The sequence below is a fragment of the Athene noctua genome, chromosome 18 (assembly GCF_965140245.1).
Source record: "Athene noctua chromosome 18, bAthNoc1.hap1.1, whole genome shotgun sequence".
NCBI lineage: Eukaryota > Metazoa > Chordata > Aves > Strigiformes > Strigidae > Athene > Athene noctua.
Window position 1 is genome coordinate 2,558,778 of NC_134054.1, and position 23,980 is coordinate 2,582,757.

At 52.3% G+C, this 23,980-nt stretch overlaps 1 protein-coding gene across 1 annotated transcript; it reads right to left on the reverse strand.

Annotated features, from left to right (window-relative positions):
* Window positions 1-3,815: 3,815 nt before the first annotated feature.
* On the reverse strand, window positions 3,816-22,524 carry LOC141967970 (bMERB domain-containing protein 1-like). The gene is made up of 7 exons (XM_074922258.1): window positions 22,449-22,524; window positions 15,745-15,865; window positions 10,111-10,184; window positions 6,487-6,601; window positions 6,282-6,355; window positions 5,477-5,632; window positions 3,816-3,928 (listed from the first exon to the last, which is right to left on the reverse strand). Exons 1-6 carry the CDS (start codon window positions 22,522-22,524, stop codon window positions 5,514-5,516), a joined length of 579 nt encoding a protein of 192 aa, XP_074778359.1. The 3' UTR covers window positions 3,816-3,928; window positions 5,477-5,513.
* Window positions 22,525-23,980: the final 1,456 nt, after the last annotated feature.

The following is a 23,980-nucleotide window of genomic DNA, read 5'->3' on the forward strand; positions in this document are numbered from 1 at the left end:
ATAATAAACAAGCTTTTTTGTGTTAACAGCCTGACTTCTCCTTGAGGAATTGCAGGGTTTGGATTTGTTTGTATTGTGTTTTTTGGGTTTGGGTGGGTTTTTCTGTAAGATTTTTTTTTTCTCTTGGCACAGAGAAGAGATGATTAAAGTATTGGCTAAATCTGCAGTCTGTTTTGCCTCTTGTTGATGGAAAATCCCCAGCACATTGAATTGTTGTCATTCGTTTAATCTGGACTCTGTCAACATTTCCTCTGGAGCAGCCTGCTACTCCACCAGTGTGGGCATGAGTTAGCAATGCCAGTACTCACTGCTGCACTCCCCGCTCTGCAGGACAGCTCTGCCCCCCCACTGGAATGGTGGGATTCCCACTGGAGGGGCTTGTGCCCCAGAGTGGCCAGATGCAGAGAGGCCACCATGCAGTCCAAGAGACAGGGACATGTTCTGACACAGAACACGGCTGTACAGAAAGTCAGTCAGCTCCGGATCCCTTAGGATGCTCACCTGGAGACCTGCTACCTCCCCTTTTAGGCATTCTGCAAGGAGGCACGAGGACAACCTTGTGCTAGCACTGACCACTGTCTTCAGAAGTGACTTCAGAAGACATTGCTGGCTTATTCACCCCATGATTAGCACTTCCCTGGGACTTGGCATGCCGAGCACCATTGGGTGCCAGATGGCAAAAGACATGGAAGTCATTAAACCTGAATTAGAGCATTGGCTTTGCTCATTCCAGCCACCTGATCCCAGAGAGGATGTGGGTGCCAGAGCTTCCTGGTCCCCTCTCAGCAGTCGCTGGCATAAAAGCACGTTGTATCTGTGAGTGACTGCAAGCTTCCCTGGTCCTACACAACTGACAAGACCCAGCAACGCACAGACTGTCCCACCTCTCTGCTCCTACTCAGCCCATCTCCCACCTCCTTGCCTTCTCCACCATAAGGCACTTCTCATATGTTCGTAATGACCCATCCTAAGGACAAGAAACTCCGAAACTCATGAGATCCTACAGTTTGCAGGCCTGCCAGTCCTGTTTCGCCTTCTGAGAGCACCTGGGGGTGGGATACAGGAGGGCCAAGAGAAGAGATGGTGCAGCCAGACCCCCTTCAGTGCTCCACTAAGCAAAATACCACATATAGAAGACGATGTTCCACAGCCCCCCTATAAATGGCATCATTGAGGCTTGATGAGGACAGAAGGCTGTTATCAGTGAAGAGATATATCAAAAGAATTCAGGGCTCTGAGCATTAAAGGATATTAACTCAGGAAGGCACTTTCTTGCCCTTACAAAGATTTTTCAGCCTGGCTTAAAAGTGCAAAGTTAGGTCAACAGCCAGAAATGGAAGGGCTGGATATCTTGCTGCAGCAGCAGGAGCTGCTCTGTGCACCTGCAATACCAGGTAACTCCAAAGTCCAGCCTATGTAGGATCTTGTTTCTGTTCCACTTCACCCTGCTGTGACACAGCCTGAGAACCTCTCCACAAAGGTCCCAGGTGGGGAAAATATCTATGAACCAAGCTTCCAACAGACATTTATTTGTTTGGGTTGAAATCAATGCACATGAAACAGCGTCGCTCCCGTGTGCTGCACACCTCTGCCATCAGCTAAAATACAGGAATACAGGCCAAATCGTATCGTATGACCAGGACAGCAGCCTGTCCCCTTCGCCATGACCAGCCACACACAAACACAGACAGTACAGCCCAAAGCAGGCCAGGACCTTGCCCATGCTCCCCTGGCCAACCTCCCCGCCTGCTCAGCAGCTGAAATCTGGGTCTTGGGGCCTTGTAGGGTGGAGGCAGGGATGAATTAGCAACCTTTGAATCAAGGGCTTTGGCTCCCTCTCAGTTCAACTAAACAAACTGGCTTTGTTACTCTCCCTTCCCAAGAAGACCCCGGGGAAGGCAAGGACAGTGAGGGGGGCCTTCTGGGTCTGGAGCCTTTGGGCTGTGTGGATCAAAGCAAACACCCGTAGCACCACGTCCGTGACTAGAGAGTGACCAAGCAAAGCAGCCACTGGATACTTTCTGGAAAAGCAGGGAGTGAGTGACTGAATCTATCCCATCAATTCCAGGATGGATGCTACCGATGATGGCCCGTCACCCCTGCTTGGACAACAGCCCCGGCTGTGTACTGCACCGCATTCCATCACACAGGGTTGACAAAGCAGAAAGGAGCTCTGTGACTTAATTTGTCGCTGTGACCTACATGTTGCTCTCTCCAGCCCACACTGAAGCCTCCACTAAGCAAAGAGAGACCATGAACTGGCAGATGGTGATTGTGGGATGCTGTAGGACATTAACACTGGGCAGCACAATGCAATCAGGCTTCAGAATGAGACCACTGAAGTCAACTCAGAGGTGACACAGACCAAAGTGGTGTCAAGTTTGCTAGAGACGACCAGGTGTCATGTTGGCCCATTCAGGCCTTGTACTCTGGTCTGTGAGTGTGCAGAGGGACTGGTTTGGCTTTTGGACTTTTCCAGCTGCTGGTAAGATCCAAATGGGGATGAGATTGCTCAGGACGAGTGAGTGGAACCACCTTGCAAAGGTTGGAGAACAGGTTCCCACACACTGGGTTTTCTGGCAGTGCTGAAAAAGAAATGCAGGAGGAACTTGGACCTGATTATGAGATTGCACTTGTAAGTATTCCACCTGAACTGTATTTTATAAGGATGAATGTGCTATTAGGCGCAATGGAAAGAGCCAAATGAGTTGTGACCATCTCACTGGCATGGGCATGTCTGACAGTGACCCAGGCAGGAACACCATCTCCAGACCCTACAGCAAGCTGTAGCAGGACTGAGCTGGAGGAATCAGCATTTTGGCCAGAGGTGCAGCCAGAGCTCTTGGGCAGCCACCCAAAGGGAAGGCCACGCCAGGACACCCAGTGACGCCATAGCAGCCTACAGGGCAGGAGATGTGAGAGGCCTTCACACCCATAAGGAAACAGCCCCTGTCTTGCCATGATAGGCGTTAGCAGCTTTGGCTGTGCCACCTCAACACGGGTGGATGCTCAGAAGGGACAACAGAAACTGAGACACTGGATGACCTCAGGGTGCCATGAGTCTGGCTCATGGTGCCAAGCCCAGAGGCACTGTCTGAGCACTGGAGAGCAGGACTGAATGCCCTCTTGGCAGTGAGAGTGTCTTTCACCCGCTGTCTCCACCTTCCCCTGCCACTATTGCAATCTCCTGTTTGGTTTTCATTTCTTTCTGCATATTGCCCTGTTCTTCAGAATTTTTCTCCTTTTCTCTTTTGCTTTAATTTCCTCCTTTTTCTTGGAGCTGAAAACTGAATCCAGTAATAGTGAGGTGAAGAAAGTAACTCATCTGCTCACAGTTCAACATGCCGGGTCTGTGCTCAGGTGATAACTTCACAAGAATTAGCCCTTCATTCAGCCAGCTCTGGGGACTGCCCTTCACACTTTGCTCAGCTCTACCCAAAGCCATAGAGCACCTTGCAATAACACCAATGCAAACACAACAAAACCCAGACCAGACATTCCCCACCAAGAGTCCTCATGAATCCGCCCATAGAGACTCACAAGGTGGTACAAGGCTAAGGATGAGACATCATCTGTGGCCACAGCATATCCTGGACGGTGGAGCACAATGTTCTCCATACATTAGCTCCCAGTGCTTTTTTTATTACTCTGTCCAGGTGAAGGACTGCACTGGTCTTCTTTGTCATGAACTTGTTTGCTGCTGCTGCAACACACCTCCTCCAAGCTGAGCTCAGGTGGAATTTGGTGTTTGTTGATGTCATGGAGGAGACGACAGTTGACGTGGCACTAAGGACAAATGCCATCATTCAAGCTTGCACCAGCCTGCTTGGGAAGTCTCTTTGGTGGTGGTGCTGCAGTGGGAAGCATGAACAATGATGGGAAATTGAAACTCTCGGAGGAGAGCAGATTGTGGACTCTGGCTGGAGACCTGGGAAGGAAAGTCAAGAGATAGGAAACTATGGGTTGCAACCATGGGATCCCCTTGGTGCTTCCTTTCTGCAAAGGCTAGAGACCCAACCCTGCTTTATAGAGGGCCTAATACCAATGAGACTAACTCTTGTGTGTCAGGCCACCTACCACAATGGAAGTCTCCGGCAATATTAAGGGTGAGTTGTATCCTCTCACAGAGACTACAACCCACTGGACCTCCATTACCATCATCTTCCTCTTACACAGTGCTTGTCACACACGCTGTCGGCCAGGACCTAGCACTCAGCTTTGGCCATGCTCATCACATACTGGGTGAAGCCCATGGGGGAAGGTGGGAGCTCAGTGATTTTACCTCCATTCCAGCTGCCCTGTGTGGGGATGTAAGGTCTGGACTCAGATTTGTGGTGCTAGAGGACAGAATTTCACTTCAGCTGTATTAAAGCACATCCTTATAGACATAACATCATCTCAACTGTGACTTGGTTCTCCTGTGTCTGCACCACACTCTGGCAGGACCGAACTCGGCTCACCACCTATCACCAGTTCAGCCTCTTCTTCATCCCACACCAAGCTATTTAGGCCTTGCTTGACTTGTCTGCACCTCACAAACACCAATTTTGGCAGCATGTGTTGTGGAGCGGTGCCATGCATAGGCATGAGAGTAGGGAGAGCCAAGCAGAGCTGGCCCAGTGGGGATCCAACCACCCACCTCTGTGAGCATGGTCACTTCAGCCTCCTCCTGGGATAAGGAGGGAAAGTCCCTACCAGGCTGCACTGGCAAGAAGCACCTCTCCATGGGTCTGCCACTCTGTGAGACTTCTACAAAGTGACAATGTTCAGAATGAGTTTATGTCCTGAACCACTGGCAAATGGACAGGGACTGTCTGGGTGCCCCCCAGCAGCCAGAGGATAGTCCTGTACCACTGACATAGCCTGGTCCTTACTAAACTCTGTTTTAAAAATAATGGGCACATCATTTTACAGTTGGGCACCTGTGGCTGTCAGCAGATACCAGTGATTTAACTGCAACTTGCTGAGAAGGAGCAGGCAGGAGAAGGCACATGAGGACCCTCAAGGACAGAAAGTCCTGACAGCTTCTTAAGCTTTCAGAGAAGACAAAGGCATTGGTGGTGTAACTCCATGAGCACCAGGTGTGCACAGAAGGGGTACATTTGACCAACAACTCCCTCCTGTACATACTTCGAAGGGGATGCCTGGGGTCCGCTACCTGCAGTGTGCCTGGCTCTGCTCCTCCCTGGCCTCCATCTCTCCCTTCCACCCAGCTCCCTCCACCCTCTTCTCCTCCTAACCACAACCAAGCCATTTCCCTTCCAGCCCCTCTCTCAGGACTCAATGGGGCTCCAGCACTTCTCCCCAGTGGCAGACCCTCCAGAGCAGGGCTGCAGCCTGCCGGCCCCTCATGCAGCACCAGGAGCTGTGCATGTCGAGGTGTTGCTGCTCACCCACCCCGCACAGGCACTTGGCCGTTTCAGCACACCAGGGAAGCCCCTCTTGCCCGCCCAGCCTCCCAGGACATGTACACTACCATGGTCATGTCCTGTGCAGAGGAGCTGGGGGCTGTCCTACATGATGGAGCAGGTGAAGCCACAGCACTCCTTGAGCAGGGTGAGGCCCGTTTTGGTCATGTATGGTGCGGAGGTTTGCTGCCCCCTGGAAGTCATTTTCTTCTCTTTGACAGGAGCTATGGAAAGAGGAAACAGTGTCTGACTGGTGCTAAGGGTACAGGCTATTGCTTCTTCTTAGAGGTCCTTTCAGGGCTAAGATACTGACCCGTTTCAGACCCACAGCTGGGCATGAGCTCCTGCATGCAGGAGGCACATCACTGTGTGTGCTTTGTGGGTGTCCACAGGCAGGACACAGGCACAGGGACCCTGGGCTAGAAATGCCTCCCACAGCACTGGGGAGGTGTTCCTTCAGCAGTGATGGAGGCACAGGGAAGAGGACGGCCTGCTGTCAGAGGCCACGAAGGAGGAGGACTGGATGGATATCACAGCTTGTGACCTTAGGTAATGGTGTGATGAAATGTAAGGAGGTGATTGGAAAGAGTCAGATGAAGTACATCAGCCATAAAAGGAAACTCATGCCCATTCTCATGGGACATGGTGGCTGGGAAATGCCAGGAAGGAAACAGAAGCATATCATCTGTACTGATTCGGGATGTTTCCACAATGTGATCTAAAGCACCAGCATCCTCCTGTTCCCACACCCTCCTCCAGCAACAGATGGCCTCCCAGTAAGCTAGACCCATGCAGAACAATGAAGTCTTGGGAGACAGAGTGCTTAGGAAAGGGAAGGTTCAATGCAAGGAATAAAATTCATCAACCACCTACTTTCTTTCTGGAAGTAGCTTTTGGAGAGCTTACTCTGCAGGAACTCTGCCATTTCCTTGTCTTCTTCCCTTTCCCTGTGACAAAGAGATTGGTTACCACTCAGGAAAGGAGCAGAAAGGCATCCAGGAGCATCTGGCAAGGGATGATACAGATCAGAGGACAGACTGCACTGTCCTCAGTGTAAGGAATAAAATGCACCCAGTACCTGAGCCTCTCAAACTCCACATCGTCCACCAGGAAATCCCGTGTTTCCACCAACTTGTGTATCTGCTGTACCAGCTCCTCTTCCCTCTGCTTCTTCTCGTTGGACTTCTCATTCTCTGCAGCACAGGGAACACATTTAACATACCAACAGGGTCCATCCTACCCATGTCAAGGCCAAGAGTGGGGGTCACCTGGATCCAGGCTGTTAAATAAGCAACAGCCTCATCCCAAACCACCCTGGCTGGGAGGAGACAGGTCTGGTATCATCAAACTTTGAAATTTTAAATTCTCCCCAAATTTTTAATGCGGCTAAGCACTGCAAGAAGCAACGGTGAGCTTTGCAGAGCAGAGAAAGGGCCCCTCAACAAGATGACCTCTCTGGTGGGAGATGACCATGGCTTGCTACCCTGGGGCCTTCACCGTGCACTGCTGAAGAGGCTGGCTACCGGGTCTCATCAAGCTCAGAAATGTCAGACTCAGACATCATCCATCAGCCAGGATGCGCTTAACCCACAGTTCCCGTGTCAGCACACCCAACCAGCCTCACCTTGGCCCTGAGCTGGGTAGGGGTCCAGAGACCTCTGAGTCAGGCCCTCCATGTGCCTGAGAAACCAGCTGTGTATAGGGAATTAGCAACAATGCCTTGGGAACACCACACACCGCCATTTATGCCATACATACGGAGACATGAAAACCAATATGATCCACTGGTTTTGTTGCCTTGTTCCCTTGCTGAAGGGGATCCAGTGATCTCATCCTTTGCATCTGACCTTTTAAACCACTGTCAGCCCCATTTCCACCCCAGCAACAAGGATGAAAAATGTCTGCTGGGCTATTTTGAATGCATTAGCCTTGGTTGTCACTTGAACCCCAAGACTGACCTACCTTGAGCACAGTGGGACCCACTTGTGCCCCATATCTTTGGGCAGTGAGTTAGTGAAGACCTGGAAAACTCTCACATCACTATGAAGTCATGTCCTATACATATTGATACATAATGGTAAAGTCGGATACATGAAGATGATAGAGATAGGGCTAAGGAGTGTTAAATATAAATGGAGAGCTACTTCAGGTGGAAACCAGACTCTCTGTGCTGCAGCTGTTTAATACCATTTCTGAATTCAGCAGCCAGCTCCAAAATCAATCCAGCACAGGCTGGATCAATCTCCTGCCTTCCTTTAGCTAAATAAAAATGCAGCAAAATTCACAGTAAGGAGCAAACCCTGTAGGCTGGGTCTCAGCAGTTACCTAAACTATGTATTGATTTGCAGTTTAAAGTCTGCTATGTATCGATCAGAGGTGTTGCTGCAGGGGTCTGAGTAGGAGGAACTTCTCATAATCATCATGTTATTGGAAACATCCCCGGGAAACAAAGGTTTCTCCTACAACTGTGGTCTTGTGCAGGGAGTGAGCTTGAGCTTCCTGGCAGAGCAAGCTGATCTGGACTGAGGTCTGGGCCACAGATGCTGGTCTTCTACCATGAAGAGTTAATGTAAAGTGACCTGGCCAAGGGCAGTCTCTGTGCAGCAGCTCCCACTTGCCTGGTGGGAATAGGAGCACTTCACAGTGTCGTTGGGATGCCATACAAATCGGAAGCATCAGGCTGTACACAAACATACCAGCTATTTGGAGTTAATTAGCAATCTGCATTCCTGAGTGGGAGCATGTCAGAGTTAACATACCCACTGTATAAACACTGCACCTTTTTTTCCAACTTGCTGATGTCAGAGTCCATCATGAACACAATAACTGTCTGAATTACTAAAGTCACCTTGGTCTGGTGAGATTTCAGGCCACAGGTCTGGCTGAGCTCTGAGTAAGCACTGACGTGTTTGAATCTTCATCCGAAACAAAGTTCAATGCCCATTTTTACAAATGATCTGCTGCGATAGACTCACAAGACCAGTGATTTGCAGGATTTTTCCAGCACAGTCTGATTTGAGTCAAGTTATAAAAAAGACAAAAAGAGCATCTCTGATGCAAGCAGCATTTCTGCTCTCAGAGGAACCTGGGAATACTGAAAAGGCTAGAAATGAAAGACCAAAGCAGATGAAGGAACGCCACCCACCTTTTTCCAGCTTCAGAAAAGGCCAGGTTTATCTCTGGTCCTGAGCCATCATTTAGGTCAAGTCGTTTTATGAACTAGAAGATGTTTGAATTGAAAGCCTGCGTGAGATTCAGGTCTATGTTTTGCAAGCAGGTCCTGGTTTTTTATGGTAGAATCCTCCCCTCCCCTGTCTGAACCTCTCTCTGGACGTAGCCAGGTTGTATTAAACTGATCAAGACCTGCATATTAAGCAGCAGTTGGGCTCTAACTGCATGCTGGATTCACAAGAACACACAGCACAGCAACACTATGGCATTAGAAAGGGTCGAGGTTTCTTGCCACTCCTGGCTTTGAGATAACCCTGGGTACAGAAGCAATGAGCTGAGCTGCTCCTCTGGGAAGCCGGTGTGCACAGCTGGTCCCTTGTCTGCACCCAGGCATTGCCCCTGCTACACACTCATTGGTCTCAGTGAGAGCAGCATCTTCAGAGAGATACTAGTGGTGGAAATAACCCAGGTCCAAATCTTAATGCTTGGATGGGTACAAATAAGCAGGGATATGTCTCCCATCTGGTTCTGAAAACACACATAAAGTCCTTGCTGGGGGATGAATGAGGATGTCCTAGGAGGAGGCACAGCCTTATGAAAGCGATGGACACAGTTTGTGGTGAAGCCTTTCTTGCTCGTTTTCATTCAAACCCTGACCTGTTTGGTGTGTGCTTTCGTTTGAAAACTTTGGCTGAGTGGGATCCTTTAGGGGAACGAGGTTTGGCCTTTCCTGGGCTGTGAAGGGACAAGGGTGGCTCTGGCTGTGACAGGGACATGGAGGGTCACTGGTCATCGTAAGGGGGGGTGACAAAAGCAGAATTTCCTCCCAGCTGGAGTTTTCACATATGCTGCTCTGGACTGTTTGCCTTTTTTCAACATCCTGAATGATGAATTCACCTAAATCAGGGACATCGCCAAGCCCCTTCGGTATGACATCCCCCTGACACCCATCCTACCCTGGCTGCAGCCAGGAATCCTTCCCCGGCAGCTGCTGCCCTCTGCCCTGTCACTGACACACCGCTCTGACGTGGCCGCAGCAAGAATTCATTGCTTTTCACATACCTGAAGACTCTGAAGACTTTTCCCCTCCTGCTACCTCCAAAAGGGGCCCATGGTGTGATCTGACAGCATCCCCTGCTTGTCCTCTCAACTCATTTAGGGATTCTCCTCGGTGTACGTGGCAGGTCCCCCTGTGTTCACCCCTACTTCACTCAGCTCCTGTCCTCCTCCTATACCAGACCGATGCTCTTCCTCAAAGAGCTCATGTTTTTTCTTCTTTTCTGTTTCCTTTACCCTTCAGCCCAGGCCTGAACAAGGACTCCCTTGCAGTACTGCAAGCAGCAGAACTCCCACGGAAGACCCCATGTCATACTCAGGAGCTGTATTTCTTGATGCTCCTGTACTGCCTGCAGCAGCAGTGTCTCTGGGAGCACCCCGGGGCGGGAGCCGTTCAAAAGCTTCTATTTCATGGAAAACTTTCTGCTGATTGCAGCAGTAGGGTGCAGCTCTCTGAAGCTTTACAAAGTCTTACCTGGAAGAGCTATGAGCTTTTGAAGCTCTTTTTTCAGCCGGCTGATTTCTTTACAAAGCTGAATGTCATCCATCCTGCAGAGACACAAAGGAAACCACTGAGGGAAAGACGGGGAGAGGAACCCTCGAGAGCAACACCCAACCAACACTGGAAGGCAATGCACTTGGTGCCCAAGGCAGGGAGCACAGATTTACCTGCCTTCCTATGGGCAATAGGAGCCCACTTCATCGCAGTGCTTTTCTTGGAGCTACGTGGATTGCATTACGGGTTGTTGGCAAAGAAAAAGTTTCATCAACTCTAATGACAATGAAGCCTTATTAAAACCTGGCACATCAACCATGCAATGGCAGCTGTGTTTCTCCTTCTTGCAAAAAAGAATCCCCAAACAGCAAAATCCAAACCAAACGGAAGCTGCTGCTACATAAAAAGATCTGACATTTTTACACTGCCTTTCTGCAGAATTAAAAAAAGGTAGAGAATGAAACACAACAGAGGGAGGGAATGGGCAGACTTTGCGGTTGTCCGCTGAGAAACAAGGTCGTTTCAACAGAAGAAAAGGAGCCTGCTAAAGCTGCAGGCAATGAAATCATCTCTGGCTCAAACCACACGACAGCAGCAAGATACCGAACAGGATGGGCTCAGCTCAGATGTCAGCAGCAGCTGGCGATGGAGCGGACGGGGGGATGCGCAGCCCTGACTGTGCTGGAGGCAGTTTGATGATGTCTCAGAAGCACCACAGACACTCCATGGTTTATCAGTTCAAGTGCTATTCACTGCTCACTAGGGCTGGCAGAGAAAACACAATTTATTTATTATTTTAAAACATCGCACGCCTGTGTCCTCACTAAAGCTGTGCTTGGACAAGACTGAGGAACGATGGTGTCTGGGCATGATGAGCACCAGTGCTTCAGCTTGAAGAGCTTTATGCACTCACCTGTGGTGAGGGAAACCCCAAGAGCAGAGATTTCTTGTGGCTGAGACCTCCCTCCACCATGAACAAAGCCCATCTTTGAGGATCTCTTCTGGGCAGGTGACACCACAGATGACACAAGTCACAATAACCGCAGTGCTGCCTCTGGTCTGTGGGCTGTGCTCTCCCCCCCCCCCCGACCTCTCTCATGCCAGCAGCTTTTGCCTTTAGAAACCTCTTTGCTTTGCCCTTTAGGGTCCTTTCCTCAGAGTCCTCCTGCTTTCTGTCAGCAACTCATACACACAGCGAGCAGCGACCCAAGGGTTGCCCAGCCCCGTCTGCCCTTCTCCAGCAGTCTTCTCCAAAGTTGTGTCAGCCTAGGGCCAAAACTGGCCACACATCTCCAACCAAAGCATGATGAGACCAACTCATCTGACACTTTTTCTTCTGCTCTGAGCCTTCCTTGGGCTCCTTACACATTATCTCTCACTGGGAAGATTAGGAAAAGCCTGCTGACATCCTGAGCCTCAGCACAGTCCAGCCAGCCACCAGCCAGTGAAGCACCATTTCCTTGTCATTAAGGTACCTGGGAACTTAAATCCCTGATCAGGGATTTTGGCTGTTGGCTTATTTGAGAAGAGTTTCTACAAGGCCCCCCCAAAGATACATATTGTCAGTACTCTCTGAGGTGCCACCCCATGGCAAGGCACTGAATCTGCTGATCAGGGTGGGACTGTTGAGCTGGGATTTGGGATGCTTCTCATCTTTCTCCAAGCTTACCTTGGCATGGGTGAGCCACCCTGACCAGACCATCTGACATCTCCCCACCTCTGTTAACTGGCCTGAAGCTAAAACAAAGTGCCTGTATCCAAAATCCAGCCCCAGTTTTTCCAGATGTAACAGGCTCCCATGCCCCTGAACCAGAAATTGGTCAACTGGTGCATCCACAAAGCAATCTCTTCACTGACATACCAGTCCTCATGCTCTCCATACGCATCTTCCAGGAGCTTGGAGCCAGCAATGGCACCAGAAGCCCCATTGCAGGGGTGCTGGTGTCAGGCTGCACATTCAAATGGTGCCAAGTATCTCCACCAGCAGAAAAGGGAGTTCCCAACATCACCCTGAGGTAGATGTGGACACTCTGACCAGGACCATTTCTGTATGACAGTGCGACTAATCCACTGATATCTCAGAAATGCCTGTATCTAAGAGCTCCCTAGACCTTAGAGACTTGTGACCACAGCCCTGCATGTTTTAGACAACAGACATGAGCACTGAAGCTTGAGCAGTCTGTGCTGGGAAAAGATCTGGTGTCACAAAACTCTCAGCTGGAGACCAGACGTGCCCATACAGGATTTGGCCCTGTGCTGCCCAGTGCACAGTGCCTTGCCTACATGGGGTGGGATTGGAAGCATGTGCCCCCATTAAACATCATGTTCACTGACCACTTTCATGAAGCTGGTGGTAAGTACCAACACCACAGGGCACACTGTCTGGACTGAGCCTCCAAGAAGAGCAGCATATTCGAATGTTGACTATGAAGAATCAGCCAACCCATTTTTCACCTAGATAGAGGCACCATACACCCTGCTAAGCCCTACTAAGCACCCCCAGCGTCTTAGAACGAGCTTCCCAAGCCTTTGATGCAGAAGGACTCCTCGGATACTTTGCAGGGCACATGGGAAATCATCCAACCTGGAAGAGCACAGGTTGCCCAGAGAAGCTGTGGCTGCCCCCTCCCTGGAAGGGTTCAAGGCCAGGCTGGACGGGGCTTTGAGCAACCTGGGCTAGTGGAAGGTGTCCCTGCCCGGGGCAGGGGGGTTGGAACTGGATGATCTTTAACATTCCTTCCAACCCAAACCATTCTAGGATTCCGATTTCTAGCAAGCTCCTTGGCCATGAGTGACGAGAAACACTAACACACGATCTGTGTCTACAGATAATACGTGACTGACTTATGGGCTGGTGTCACCTTGAACAGATGTGCCTTGATACTTCTGAAGTATGTGTTACTAAAAGCCCTGTCTGCATCTTCAATAATCCTGCAGATCCTTCCACTGAGTCATGCTGTCCACCCCTTCTGGGATGAGTCATATTTGCTGGAGCTACTTGAAGATGCAGCTTTGTCAGCTGAGCCGAGGACACCAGAAATATTGATAAAGGAAGGGAAAATAAACATACTGACAGAGGGACCCTGTGAGATATTGCTGTAGGAGGAGATCATCTCAGGCGGAGAAGATTTCCTCTTGGCTCTGTCAGATTTTTGCTCCATCTGACAGTGTCTTCCATTTGTTTGCATAACACACTGAGCAGGTCCACCGACACCAATGTCTGGGAGCTGCACGTGGAGAACAGGGAGGTCTGTTTGTCCTTTTACTGCCTGCTCATAGTCCTGTGGTGGCTAAGCCCTGAGCTTGTACAAAGAGCACCAGTGGGGAGCTCTGCACAGCACACATGGGCAACAGGCTGATTGCTAGTGATATACTGACTAAAATTAAAATAAACAGTCAAACAATAACTGAAATATTATTAAAATTAAATTGGAATTTAATTCCGTAAAAACTGATAATGAGAATAATAAATGGGCAATAATAAAAGTTCTCATTTCAATAAAATTTGGGAGATTGCAAAGACAAGCACCCAGAAGTCTGCTGCTGGAGCTGAAATTATTTCTACCACTGGTGATAAAACTTATTGCAGCATCAGCCATTGCCATACTACCCCTGTCTGGCCCTGGGGAGCAGACCAGAGCACTGAGCAGGTGAAGTGCAGAGCTGAATCTCCCACAGGAGTTTCAGACCTTCCTTTTTGCCCTATAAAAGGAGAGGTTGGACAGAAGCTATCGGGAGCTTCATTGTTTTCCAGAGCACAGACATCTCAGAAATGCTGGAATATTTTAGTCTGGCATTTCCAAGAAGAAAACACTGATTGCTATCGACTGACCAGACAGGTCACTCCTCCATTTGGCAGCACATCAATGGAGATGTCCATCTCCCCGAGCCCCACAGTCCAGCCATCCTGAATATCACATTTTTACCCACTGGGGGAAAAAAAAAAAACCCTTACAGCCCCAGGTCCCCATCTTTGTTAATCCTGTCCTGCAGAACCTAGGTCTGGGATCCCTCTTCTCCAGCAGCGATGCTTAGGGAATCACAGAATCACAGAATCGTCTAGGTTGGAAAAGACCTTGAAGATCATCCAGTCCAACCATTGACCTAACACTGACAGTTCCAGAAGCCCTCAGCTTTCCCTGCCCTGCAGAGCCACGCTCCTCCCCGCTGCTGCGCTCCGCAGAGCCAAGGCTCGAGTTGCCCACAGCACTGCCAAACCACTTGGAGATGCGATCCTGGCATTTCCAAACTTCCAAGTGATCACTTTTGCAGCCATGTCCACCCTGGTATGTGGTTTCTGTAGGTGATTTCCTTTTATTTTCCAAGTATAAGCCAAAGAAGAAAGCAAATAAAAGGATAAGAAAAAGCAAGAGATGTGAATTCTGACAGCACCTCTGAGATTTAGGTACTGGTTGCCATGGAAAGCATTTAAGAACTACATTTTTTATGATTTCCAAACCCCCTTTTCAACAATATATTCAGGAGAACTGTGCCTCAAAGAGGTCAGCACTTGAAATCTGAGCCTCTAAATCACAGTCCACCTCACAGCTTCTCCAGACAGCAAATCTACAGGGGTATTTCCAGGCTTTGGTGATCCCTGTAGCATAGGTACCAGGAGGGACCCAGACATATTAAAAAGGCAGCATATCAGGTGCTGTAGCCCAGTAAATATGATCTTTTCCACTACCAGTAAAAAATCTCAGGCTTTGTGTTGACCTGACAGCACAGGATCTCAGGACTGGCCTGACTTATATAGCAATTTAGTGGTATTAAAAAGCTTAACCAACCCAGACTATAAATGTTGGTCCTTTTCCTCCCAAACCATAAAATTTCCCAATATACCCAAGGAAAATGTTCTTTATCACCTTAAGTGCTGGTTAGTTCCACTGCAACACAGTGGCTATTTGATTGCCTTAAATGTGAAAGGCCTACAGATTTTTACTCAAAAACTGGTTTGGTTATTGAAATGGACCCCAGAGAAAAAGCTTCCCTCCTCATCTGGCTGCAAAGGCTGTACCGGGAGCGGAAAGCAGGATGTGGTGTGGAGAGAGGCATCAGATCCAGCCCCAATGTGTCCTGATGACCTGAGCAGCCAGGGGATGAAGGCAGAAAGGAGGAGCTGGGAGGATGTGCAGTACTTCAATACGGGGAGAGTAAACTGTGGTCGTGTGGTTGTTCAACAGCTGCAGATCTGCGTGCTGGGGCAGAGTGATATCTCCAGAGAACAGCAGTGAGCCACCAAACCTCAGGTCCCTTCCAAGCCCAGCCCAAGAGCCATGCACTGAGGAAGAGTATGGACTCACTGGGAAGACGGGGTGCTCATGGTTAAATATGGAAACATGTAGTGTAGTTAAACCTGCATCATAAACTCTTTTTGCATGGAAGTAAGCTGGCTCAAATCATCACAGCATCAGCGGCAGCCTTGTAGCGGGGACCTGTTCAAGCCCCTTCTGAGAGCAAGGCCAGAGCGGTGGGAGAGGCTGCGCTTCCAGGTGCAAAGTGAGGTGGAAAGCAGCCTGAGCTCTGCCCATCCCTAGGGATGATCCACGTTTGATCGGGCAGGCAGAAAACACTGGGAAACGGAGACAGCGCAGGACGAGGGCAGGTACTCACATGTACCGCAGCTCTGACTCCCTCCTCACCAGGATCTCCCTGATCCTCTCGATTTTGAAGAGCTCTCCTTCAATGTCATCGATGGTGGTGGTGGAGTCAGCCATGGAAACAATCTCGTCCTCTGGAAATTAAATGGGAGCCACGTTAGCCAGCAGGAGACATCACAGAATCACAGAATCAACTAGGTTGGAAAGGACCTTGAAGATCTAGTCCAACCGTTAACCTAGCACTGACAGTTCCAATGGGAATGTCAGATGGGACCTGAGGACAACGGGGACCACAGGGCTGTCACAGGGACCCGTCTCCCTGCAAACACCAGACCGGCACAACCACCAAGCACATGCAGAGTTTTAAATTCATTTCCAGAATTCTTGCCACTCTGCTGTCTCCTGCAAGACAACCCAACGAGCACATGGAAAGTCACCAACATACGGAAGGGCACTGACCTGCTGGCAACTGTGCTTTGTCTTGATTTATGCTTTATGTGAGACTGGGCACTGGAACAGGGCTGCTCACTGTTGTGTTAGCATCCAAACCAGCTCGGCTTGCTGAGTGCAGCTCCGCACACACATGCAATATGCACGAAGTATCTGTGTGAAAGAGGACCTCGGAGGCCAGCAGGCCATCTCATCTGAGCTTGCAGCTCTCTGAGCCTGAGAAACAAGCATCATTTTGCTTGCTTGTGCTGGCTTTGCAGCACACCCTGCTCACACCAGGGCTGGGCTCTGTGCTGCTGAGAAAGCCTCCAATTTCCAGAGGTCTCTGCCTCCAACGAAAAGTGGGAGGCCAAGGGAAATAAAAACTGCTGGAGGAAAGGATGGGAATGTCTCTCTCTTTTCCAGAGCCATGTAAGCCTCAGGCATCTCCAACACATGAGTCTGTTTGTGCACCCTCCTCTAGTACTGCCAGGAACAAATGCCCATATAGCACAGAGCTAAGGAGTTATGGAGCTGAAGTTCCTACAGCTGCACCCCTTCCATCACAGGCTGGATGAAGACTCCCCCCATCCACTGGCCGCAAAAGCCCCCATGGTACCCAGCGGGCCAGTTCAGCTTCCTCCATCCTCTGGAATGCTGAGCATCACCTCCATGAGCCACCAGGGGAAACTGAGGCAGGGAAAGGGGATGTCACTTGCTCAGAGCAAGAGGCAAGAGCCTCACAGCAAAACGTGGGAAAAAGGGGCTGTAATTTATATTTTAGAAGAGCGCAGTAGCAAAACCAGGGACTGACAGGATGAGAGCCCAGCAACCTCAATCCATTGGTCTGACCACCAGCTCTGCCTCCCCACCCTCCACTGATATACATTCAGATGTCCCTCTGGTGTCCCACTGGTTTGCACAAGGCTGTCACACTGATTTACATGAGGATGCCATTCACACAGTGCCTGCGAGCCTGCACGTCCCGCAGCAGCCCCCAGCCCATTGGATGGGGATAGCTGAGGTTTTGCCCCAGGCCAGCTCCCACCTCCCTGCCTGATCTGGCTCTCAGAGACACACCATTGAGCTTGTTATCAGTGACACGCAGCAGCACATTTATCACACATGGGCTACCCTGGCTCTCCTGTGACGTACACACAGCACAGGTTGGGGAGAGGGGGCTGAGCAGCTACAGCAAAGCCAGGCTGTGAGAAAACATTAGAGATCACAAACATCAGGGGCAAATTCTGCTTCCTTTGCAGCTTCACAGGGCACATCTCCCCTTCAAGACTTTGCCTTCCTGCAGCCTTGGGACATTTCCCATGCAGGGAGAGGAGAAAGCAGAGTCAGGGAGCACCAACTCCAGAAGCAGGATTTCCTGGGCAGCTGAGGTCTGGGAACTGGAGATGTCAGAGCTGGAGCATGTGGCTTGGGGATCCCAAATGGGACCCAGGTCAGTGCTGAGGGTGACAGGGCACAAAGAAACCAGCATTAAGGCACAAGGCAAACCACTCTGCACACACATCATGTAAAACTGCTTGAGAAATCATTCCCATGTTTCCAAGGTTGCTGGCAGAGAAGGTTTTTAGTGGAAATACAAGCAGTTTGTGTTGGTGTGACTGCTTTGAAGAATAGTTTTCTGCTCTTTCTGGCTTAGAAACTCATAAGGACTATGTGGAGATTATTCCCCTCTTCCCTTAGCCATGGTCAACTAATGCCAGTTTGCTGAATCCTCGATCACTCCCCATTCTAAGCCATAAGGATGCTCTCAGGAGCCAGCACCTGCTCAGGACAGACTGTTGAATACATGGGTTAGACAAAGTGTGGGGTTGGATGTGTGCTGCCCTCCATCAACTCTCGCTCAGTGGTTCTGCTACAGATTTGTACAAAAACCCTCTCTGAGCTAGATTTCTACTGGCCTGAAGGGCGTTGCTAGGGGACCGGACTGTGGTTGCTACAGGGCCAGGATGAGGTTGCTAGGGGACCAGAGTGCAGTTGCTAGGGGATCACGATGCTGAGGTCCCCATCCCAAGCACCCTGTTGCTCTGCCACCCCAGAGCTCCTCTTGCCCAGGATATTTTGCTGCACCCACCCCCAGCACTGCTGAACAGCTGAGGCCACACGCCAGGGCCAGGCGGGATCCCCCTGCAGATGACAGCAGGCACACAGGGAACAACCCCCGGGAAGGTGTGGCCAGTACAGCCAGTGTGTGCGTGTAGGCAGCCACTCCCTGGGGTTCAGCTGTACTTCAGTGCAGCTCTAGACCTGTCAGGAAAAAGCTGCATTGCTCTAAGTGTTGCTTCTGTGACCAGGCTGAAATGACAAGGCTGATTATTTTACAGATGCTCAATAAACAAAGATAGGAGCTTACTGCAGCCTTCATTAGCCAGGAAAAATCTAATCACTCCTAGGAGCACTGGGGTGAGTCTGGGGGAGGGGGGCTGTCACTCCTGGCCTGGGTGGGTGGGTGAATAACCTGGAATATCTTTGATCACTGGTGGCAGAAGTATTTGGCTGAGGTTATCAGCCAGCTGTTTCCCAGTGGGTGAGTGCAAGCCAGTGTCAGCATTGCTTCTCCCTTTTCATTAGCAGAAGCCATCCCAGACAGGAGAGGTGAATCCTCACCTGTGCACACGAAGGGAGGAGGTGGCAGTGCTGGTTGCTCTCCCCCATCTGTGCCAGGAGGCTGGGACCTAATTTCAGCCCATAGGCAGCTGCCCACAAGAGTGAGAAAGCTCCTGGCTCACCTCTGGGTGGGTTCCCCTCAGAGGTGGGGAATGCAGCATGGCTGGGACCCCCCTGCTCAGAAGGAGCTGCCTCACACACACACCTCTCCTCCCTGGTCACCCTCCTATAGGACATTTCCAAGGAGCCTCCTGTGAAGCAGGGACAGCGCACAGGTCTGCACCATGCAGCAGAGCCATGGTTGCAGCACCCGAGCTGGAAGGTGCTCAGGCCTTGGATGTGCCTGGTGGTGTGGTCAGGATCATGGCACACCATGTCCCTCAGGTAAAGTGTGACCTCAGGCGTGTCAGGGAACTGCTCGACAAAGCAGCAAGTCCTGGACAAGAAGCTCTAAGAGGACAGTCATGTGCCTGGAGCTGCTTCACAGCAGAAGCAGTGGAAGGGCAATGCTGGGTGAGCCCTCCTGCACAATGCAATGGGAGGGAGCACCCGGACACAGAGCTGTGCCTCTGCACCAAAACCATCCACTAAACCTCACAAGAGACCAGTAAATCCAGACAGGTGACTAACATGCAGCTGATGACTGGATGACAAGATGAACTTGCTGGTTGGAGACTCCTTCCATCCGCCAGCATCTGCCCAGGGCTGCAGGTCATCGTGCCAAGACCTGAACATCTGAGTGAGGGCAGGGCTGGAGCACGGATGGACCAGGAGAGGCTGAAGGGTTGTTCAGACACTGGAACAGGGATCAGAGAGATTGTGGGATCTCCATCTTTGGTACAAGATACCTCCTGGACAAGGCTGTGAGCAACCTGATTTAACTGTTAACTATTTAACTACCTGCTTTGAGCAAGAGTTGGACTCAATATCTCCAGAAGTCCCTTTAGATCCAAATTCCTCTGTGATTCCACATAGAGAGATCAGTCTGTGATGAGCAACTGGGATGTGCGTGGGTATTCCCTGCCAGCTCAGACGACGCTTTCTCCAAGCAGATACGGGGTGATGCTGAGTTCCCAAGCCACAGCAGCTAGAGGCATGGGCCAGATCACAGCTTTGCTGATAGTAGTGAAACCAAAGGGCACTGTGCACTCATGAATGTGTGCGATGGCAGCGACACCACACAGCAGTCACAAATGCAGCCGCTCGGAGTTCATGAGGGATTAAAACCTTGCACGTCCTGCAAGCAGACAGATAGGCAAACGATTTCCCTGGAGGTGGTTTTGCCAAAGCCAAGAATATGTTTCTTATGCCCTCCCTAAGTGCCTGGCACCAGTGAGGGCCTAAGGCAGCGATGTTTATTAAAGTTGTGATCAAGCTCACAGTCCTGAGCCTCCCTTTGGGGCTGGAGAGGGATGATGCCCATGTCAAGCCACGCTGCCCAGGGAGGGGTCCCTCAGCTCCCACAGCTGCACACAGAGCAGCACAGTCTGACACAGAGACCAGCCCCACGCTGCCTGAGCCAAAGGACCCCCCCTCTGCCACGATTTCAACCTGGCAAACCAAGGAAGGGGAGAAAGCTTCGATTTAAACTTGGAGGTGCGCTAATCACCACACATGGCCCAGGGGAAACAAGAATTGTTGGTGAGGAGTAAAATAGCCGGAGACTTACACTCCGCATGTCTTTGGTGAAAACATTTAGACAGCCAGCAGCAAGCCTGAGATGAGTCACAGCAGCAACCAGCGCAGGGTTGAGTTTCGAGCAATTTACTTCATGATTAAGGTTGGGCAAGTGACTGACAGTCCCCTGTGGAGGGGGTCAGCTCTTTACTTGGGCTCCATCCCAAGAGGCATTTAACTCAGCCATGTGCCACACTCTGCCACAGAAAGCAGCACGGGCAGGGGGCAGCTTTGGGGCAGCCTGGTCAGGCAGGGTGCTATCCCCACCACCCCCACTGTCTGGCAGGAGGGACACCAGCCTCCAGGACTACGACGTGTGGCCAAGCACACCGGTCCCAGAGCACAGGATCATGCTCAGACGGGCGAGATCACAGCTCCTGTCAGCCTGCAAACCACGGCACTGTTTCCCTGCCAGTCCCCCCTCTAGTAAACCAGGGAGAAACATGCAGCCTTGGCCCACCGCAGCCAGGGGGCATTTCTCTGGCTGTGTTCATGCAGCCCTTGGCACAGCCAGCACCACTGGGACCATGTTAGACAGCCATAAAACAGACCAGAGTTCACGGGTGACGTACCCTGGGATGACTTAAAGGGGGCATCACCTGCTCATGTGGTATCAACCACCCCCTGAGTTACAGGGGATAGCCCCCCCCCCAACACTCCGCTGCTGGGCGCACGCTCGCCTGGGTCACCTCCTGAGCACAAGTAGGGCAAGAGGCTGCGTGTGCTCAGTGCCCTGCAGGGTTGGCCTCAGATTTCCTGGGATGGTAGCAGACAATTGAGCAGCATTCAAAAAAAGACACCAACCGTTGCCACTTTCTCACCCATCACAAGGATCCCCAGGAGCTGGGAGTTTACAGAACTGGATTGAAGCAGTAAACATCACAGCCACCACAACCTGCCCACTGTGGTGGCTGCACTGAGGGAGGATGCCCGGGCCATACCCAGCACCCGGAGTCCAGCAAGCGTCTGAGCCTTCCCTGGACCATCCTGAAGTCACCCAGCTGCTGGGAGCGGAGGATCCAGGTGATGGAAGTGCCCAGACCCCACAAGGGCAGGGTCTCCACACAGACACTTCCCAGGCAGGGGAGGTGTGGGAGGAGGACACATATTGCCATGCTGAAAGGCACAAATAAGTAAAACTTCAGGCAGCTCACCAAGAGGCTGAGCAGCTTCACGGGCAGCACCCCCCTGCAAGAAGGATGCTGGAGTTTGCTCCATCCTTCCTCCCTGCCTTTCCAGCTGCCTGTCTCTGTCCTGCTGCGTGCCAGGGGCTAAAGGGGGAGCAGAACGGGATGGGAAGGGGAGCGGTCGGACCTTCCCCTCCCCAGGATGTTGCCCACAGCCCAGCACTGGGCCTCTTCCTCCCACCCCAAGGTCAGGGACTCTGCCCAGGACAATCCCGCCAGCCGGTGTTCCCCATCTGCCCACCTCGTTTCCAACAGGGAGAACTGGTCAGAGAGGGGGAAAAGGCAGCGAGGGACAGGGTGGGCACCCCAGTCTCCCGGTCACAGCCATACCCGCGACCGGGCACGACAGCACCGCGGCTCCGTGTCTCCCGAGCAGCACCAGCCGGGGGGCGGGCTGCGAACCTCCTTCCCCCGGTTCGTTCCCCCCAGCCACCCCTCCTTCCCTCTCTCCTTCCCTCTCTCTTTCCCTCCCCTCCTTCCCTCTCTCCTTCTCCCCACCAGCCATGCCTCCTCCCATCCATTCCCTTCTCTCCGTCCTTCTCCTCCTCCAGCCGCCCCTTCCCTCCTTCCATTCACCCCTCTCCCTCCCCCCACACCCCAGCCCTCCTGCCCCACTCCCGCTGCCCGCGGCGGTGCCGGTGCCGGTCCGGGCAGCACCCCCGGGGCTCCGTTTGGTGCCTGAAACCGCCGGTTCCGCGCCAGCTCCCGGGGCTTCGGGTCCCGGGAGTCCCGGAGCCACCGGGGGTGGGGAGGACGGAGGAGGAAAGTTTGGACCCGGCCCCGGCCCCGCCGCGCTCACCTGGCCCCGCGCCGGCCGGCGGCCACCGGGTGGACTCCAGCGCTCCGTAGCGGGGGGGGGCCCGGCTCCCCTCCATGCCGCAGCCCTGCCCGCTCCGCCCCGCTCCGCCCCGACGGGCCGGGGGGGCTGGGGGGGGCTCCCGCCGCTCCGCGCCGCCCCGCGCCCTCTGTCGGCCGCCGCCCCCCCCCGGGCACCGGCGGCCCGGCCCCCTCCGCCCCGGCCCGGCCCCCACGCCGACCCCAGCGGTAGGAGCACCACAGAGAAGAGCTGCACAGGCGGTGAGGGGTGGAAACGGCTGCGCGGGGCGGGGGGGGGGACACACGCGTTGCTCTGTCACTAAACCACCCAGAACCGCCGTGGGACACGGGGCACCGGCCTTAACTGCCCCCCCTAAGGACACTGCGAGGAGGCAGGGGAGGGCAGCTGCACCCTCCGCTAGAAGTAACTTTTCCCAATGGAAAAACACAACAGCAAGTGTTTTTTTAATGAAGGACCCAGCGCCAGGCCCCGAGGGAATGGCCTCAAGCTGCCCAGGGCAGGGTCAGGCTGGCTCTGAGGAAGGATTTCTGTGCAGAAGGGGCTGTTGGGCGTTGGAATGCGCTGCCCAGGGCAGGGGGGGAGTCCCCATCCCTGGAGGGGTTGGAGAGTCGGGTTGACCCAGCGCTGAGGGATCTGGTGAAGTTGGGAACGGTCAGGGGGTCATGGTTGGACTGGAGGAGCTTCAAGGTCTTGTCCAATCGAGATGATTCTGGGATTTTGTTTATGAGAGGGTCAAAGGTACGTGTTGGTCTGAAACTCAAAGGTGGGTGGGCAGCACCTGGCAGCACCGCAGCGGCAGGGACCTCGCCTCCCCCCGGCCAGGCTCTTCTGCGGGACACAGCAATGACCAGTCCCACCACCTTCCTTGAAGGTTTGTCCCAGCAAACTGGTCCGGGGAAGGTGGGGACGGGGTGGGCTGTGCAAACCCTCCCGCTCACAGGTTTTACGCTTCTCCCTGACTGATGCCAGAAGCACTTAGCCACTGAGGATTCACACACAACCCACTGACCGCCGTGGAGACACACACTCCGCACCCCCTTCCCAGAACACACGGAGGGGACACGCATCCTCTGCAGGGACACATTTCTCTGCTGGGACATGTCTGGAGGTGACACTGATGACCCCACACTGGTTTTGTACAAGAGCACAAGTGCAAGACGAGGGCGAGGCTGGTCTCAGGGACACCCCACCTTCCCGAGGGGGCTCTGGACACCCTCCAGTGCGTTTTGGGAAGTGCCACACAAAGTCACTGGAGGCAGCAGGGGTGATGGCAGCAGAGAGGTGAGGGCCAGGCCTGGGGGAGCAGCTGTGGGGCTCTGCCTTCTCATCCTGCCACCCAGCTGGCAGAAACATTGTTACAAGGAGATAGTCAGTGCAGTAAAATACGCTATTGGTGAGAAAAACAGGGGCACAGGAACGTAAGGGTTGAGTCTGGAAGATCACCCTCTGCAGAGAAACTCCAGACTGTGGTACCTGCTATCAGGACCTTGCAG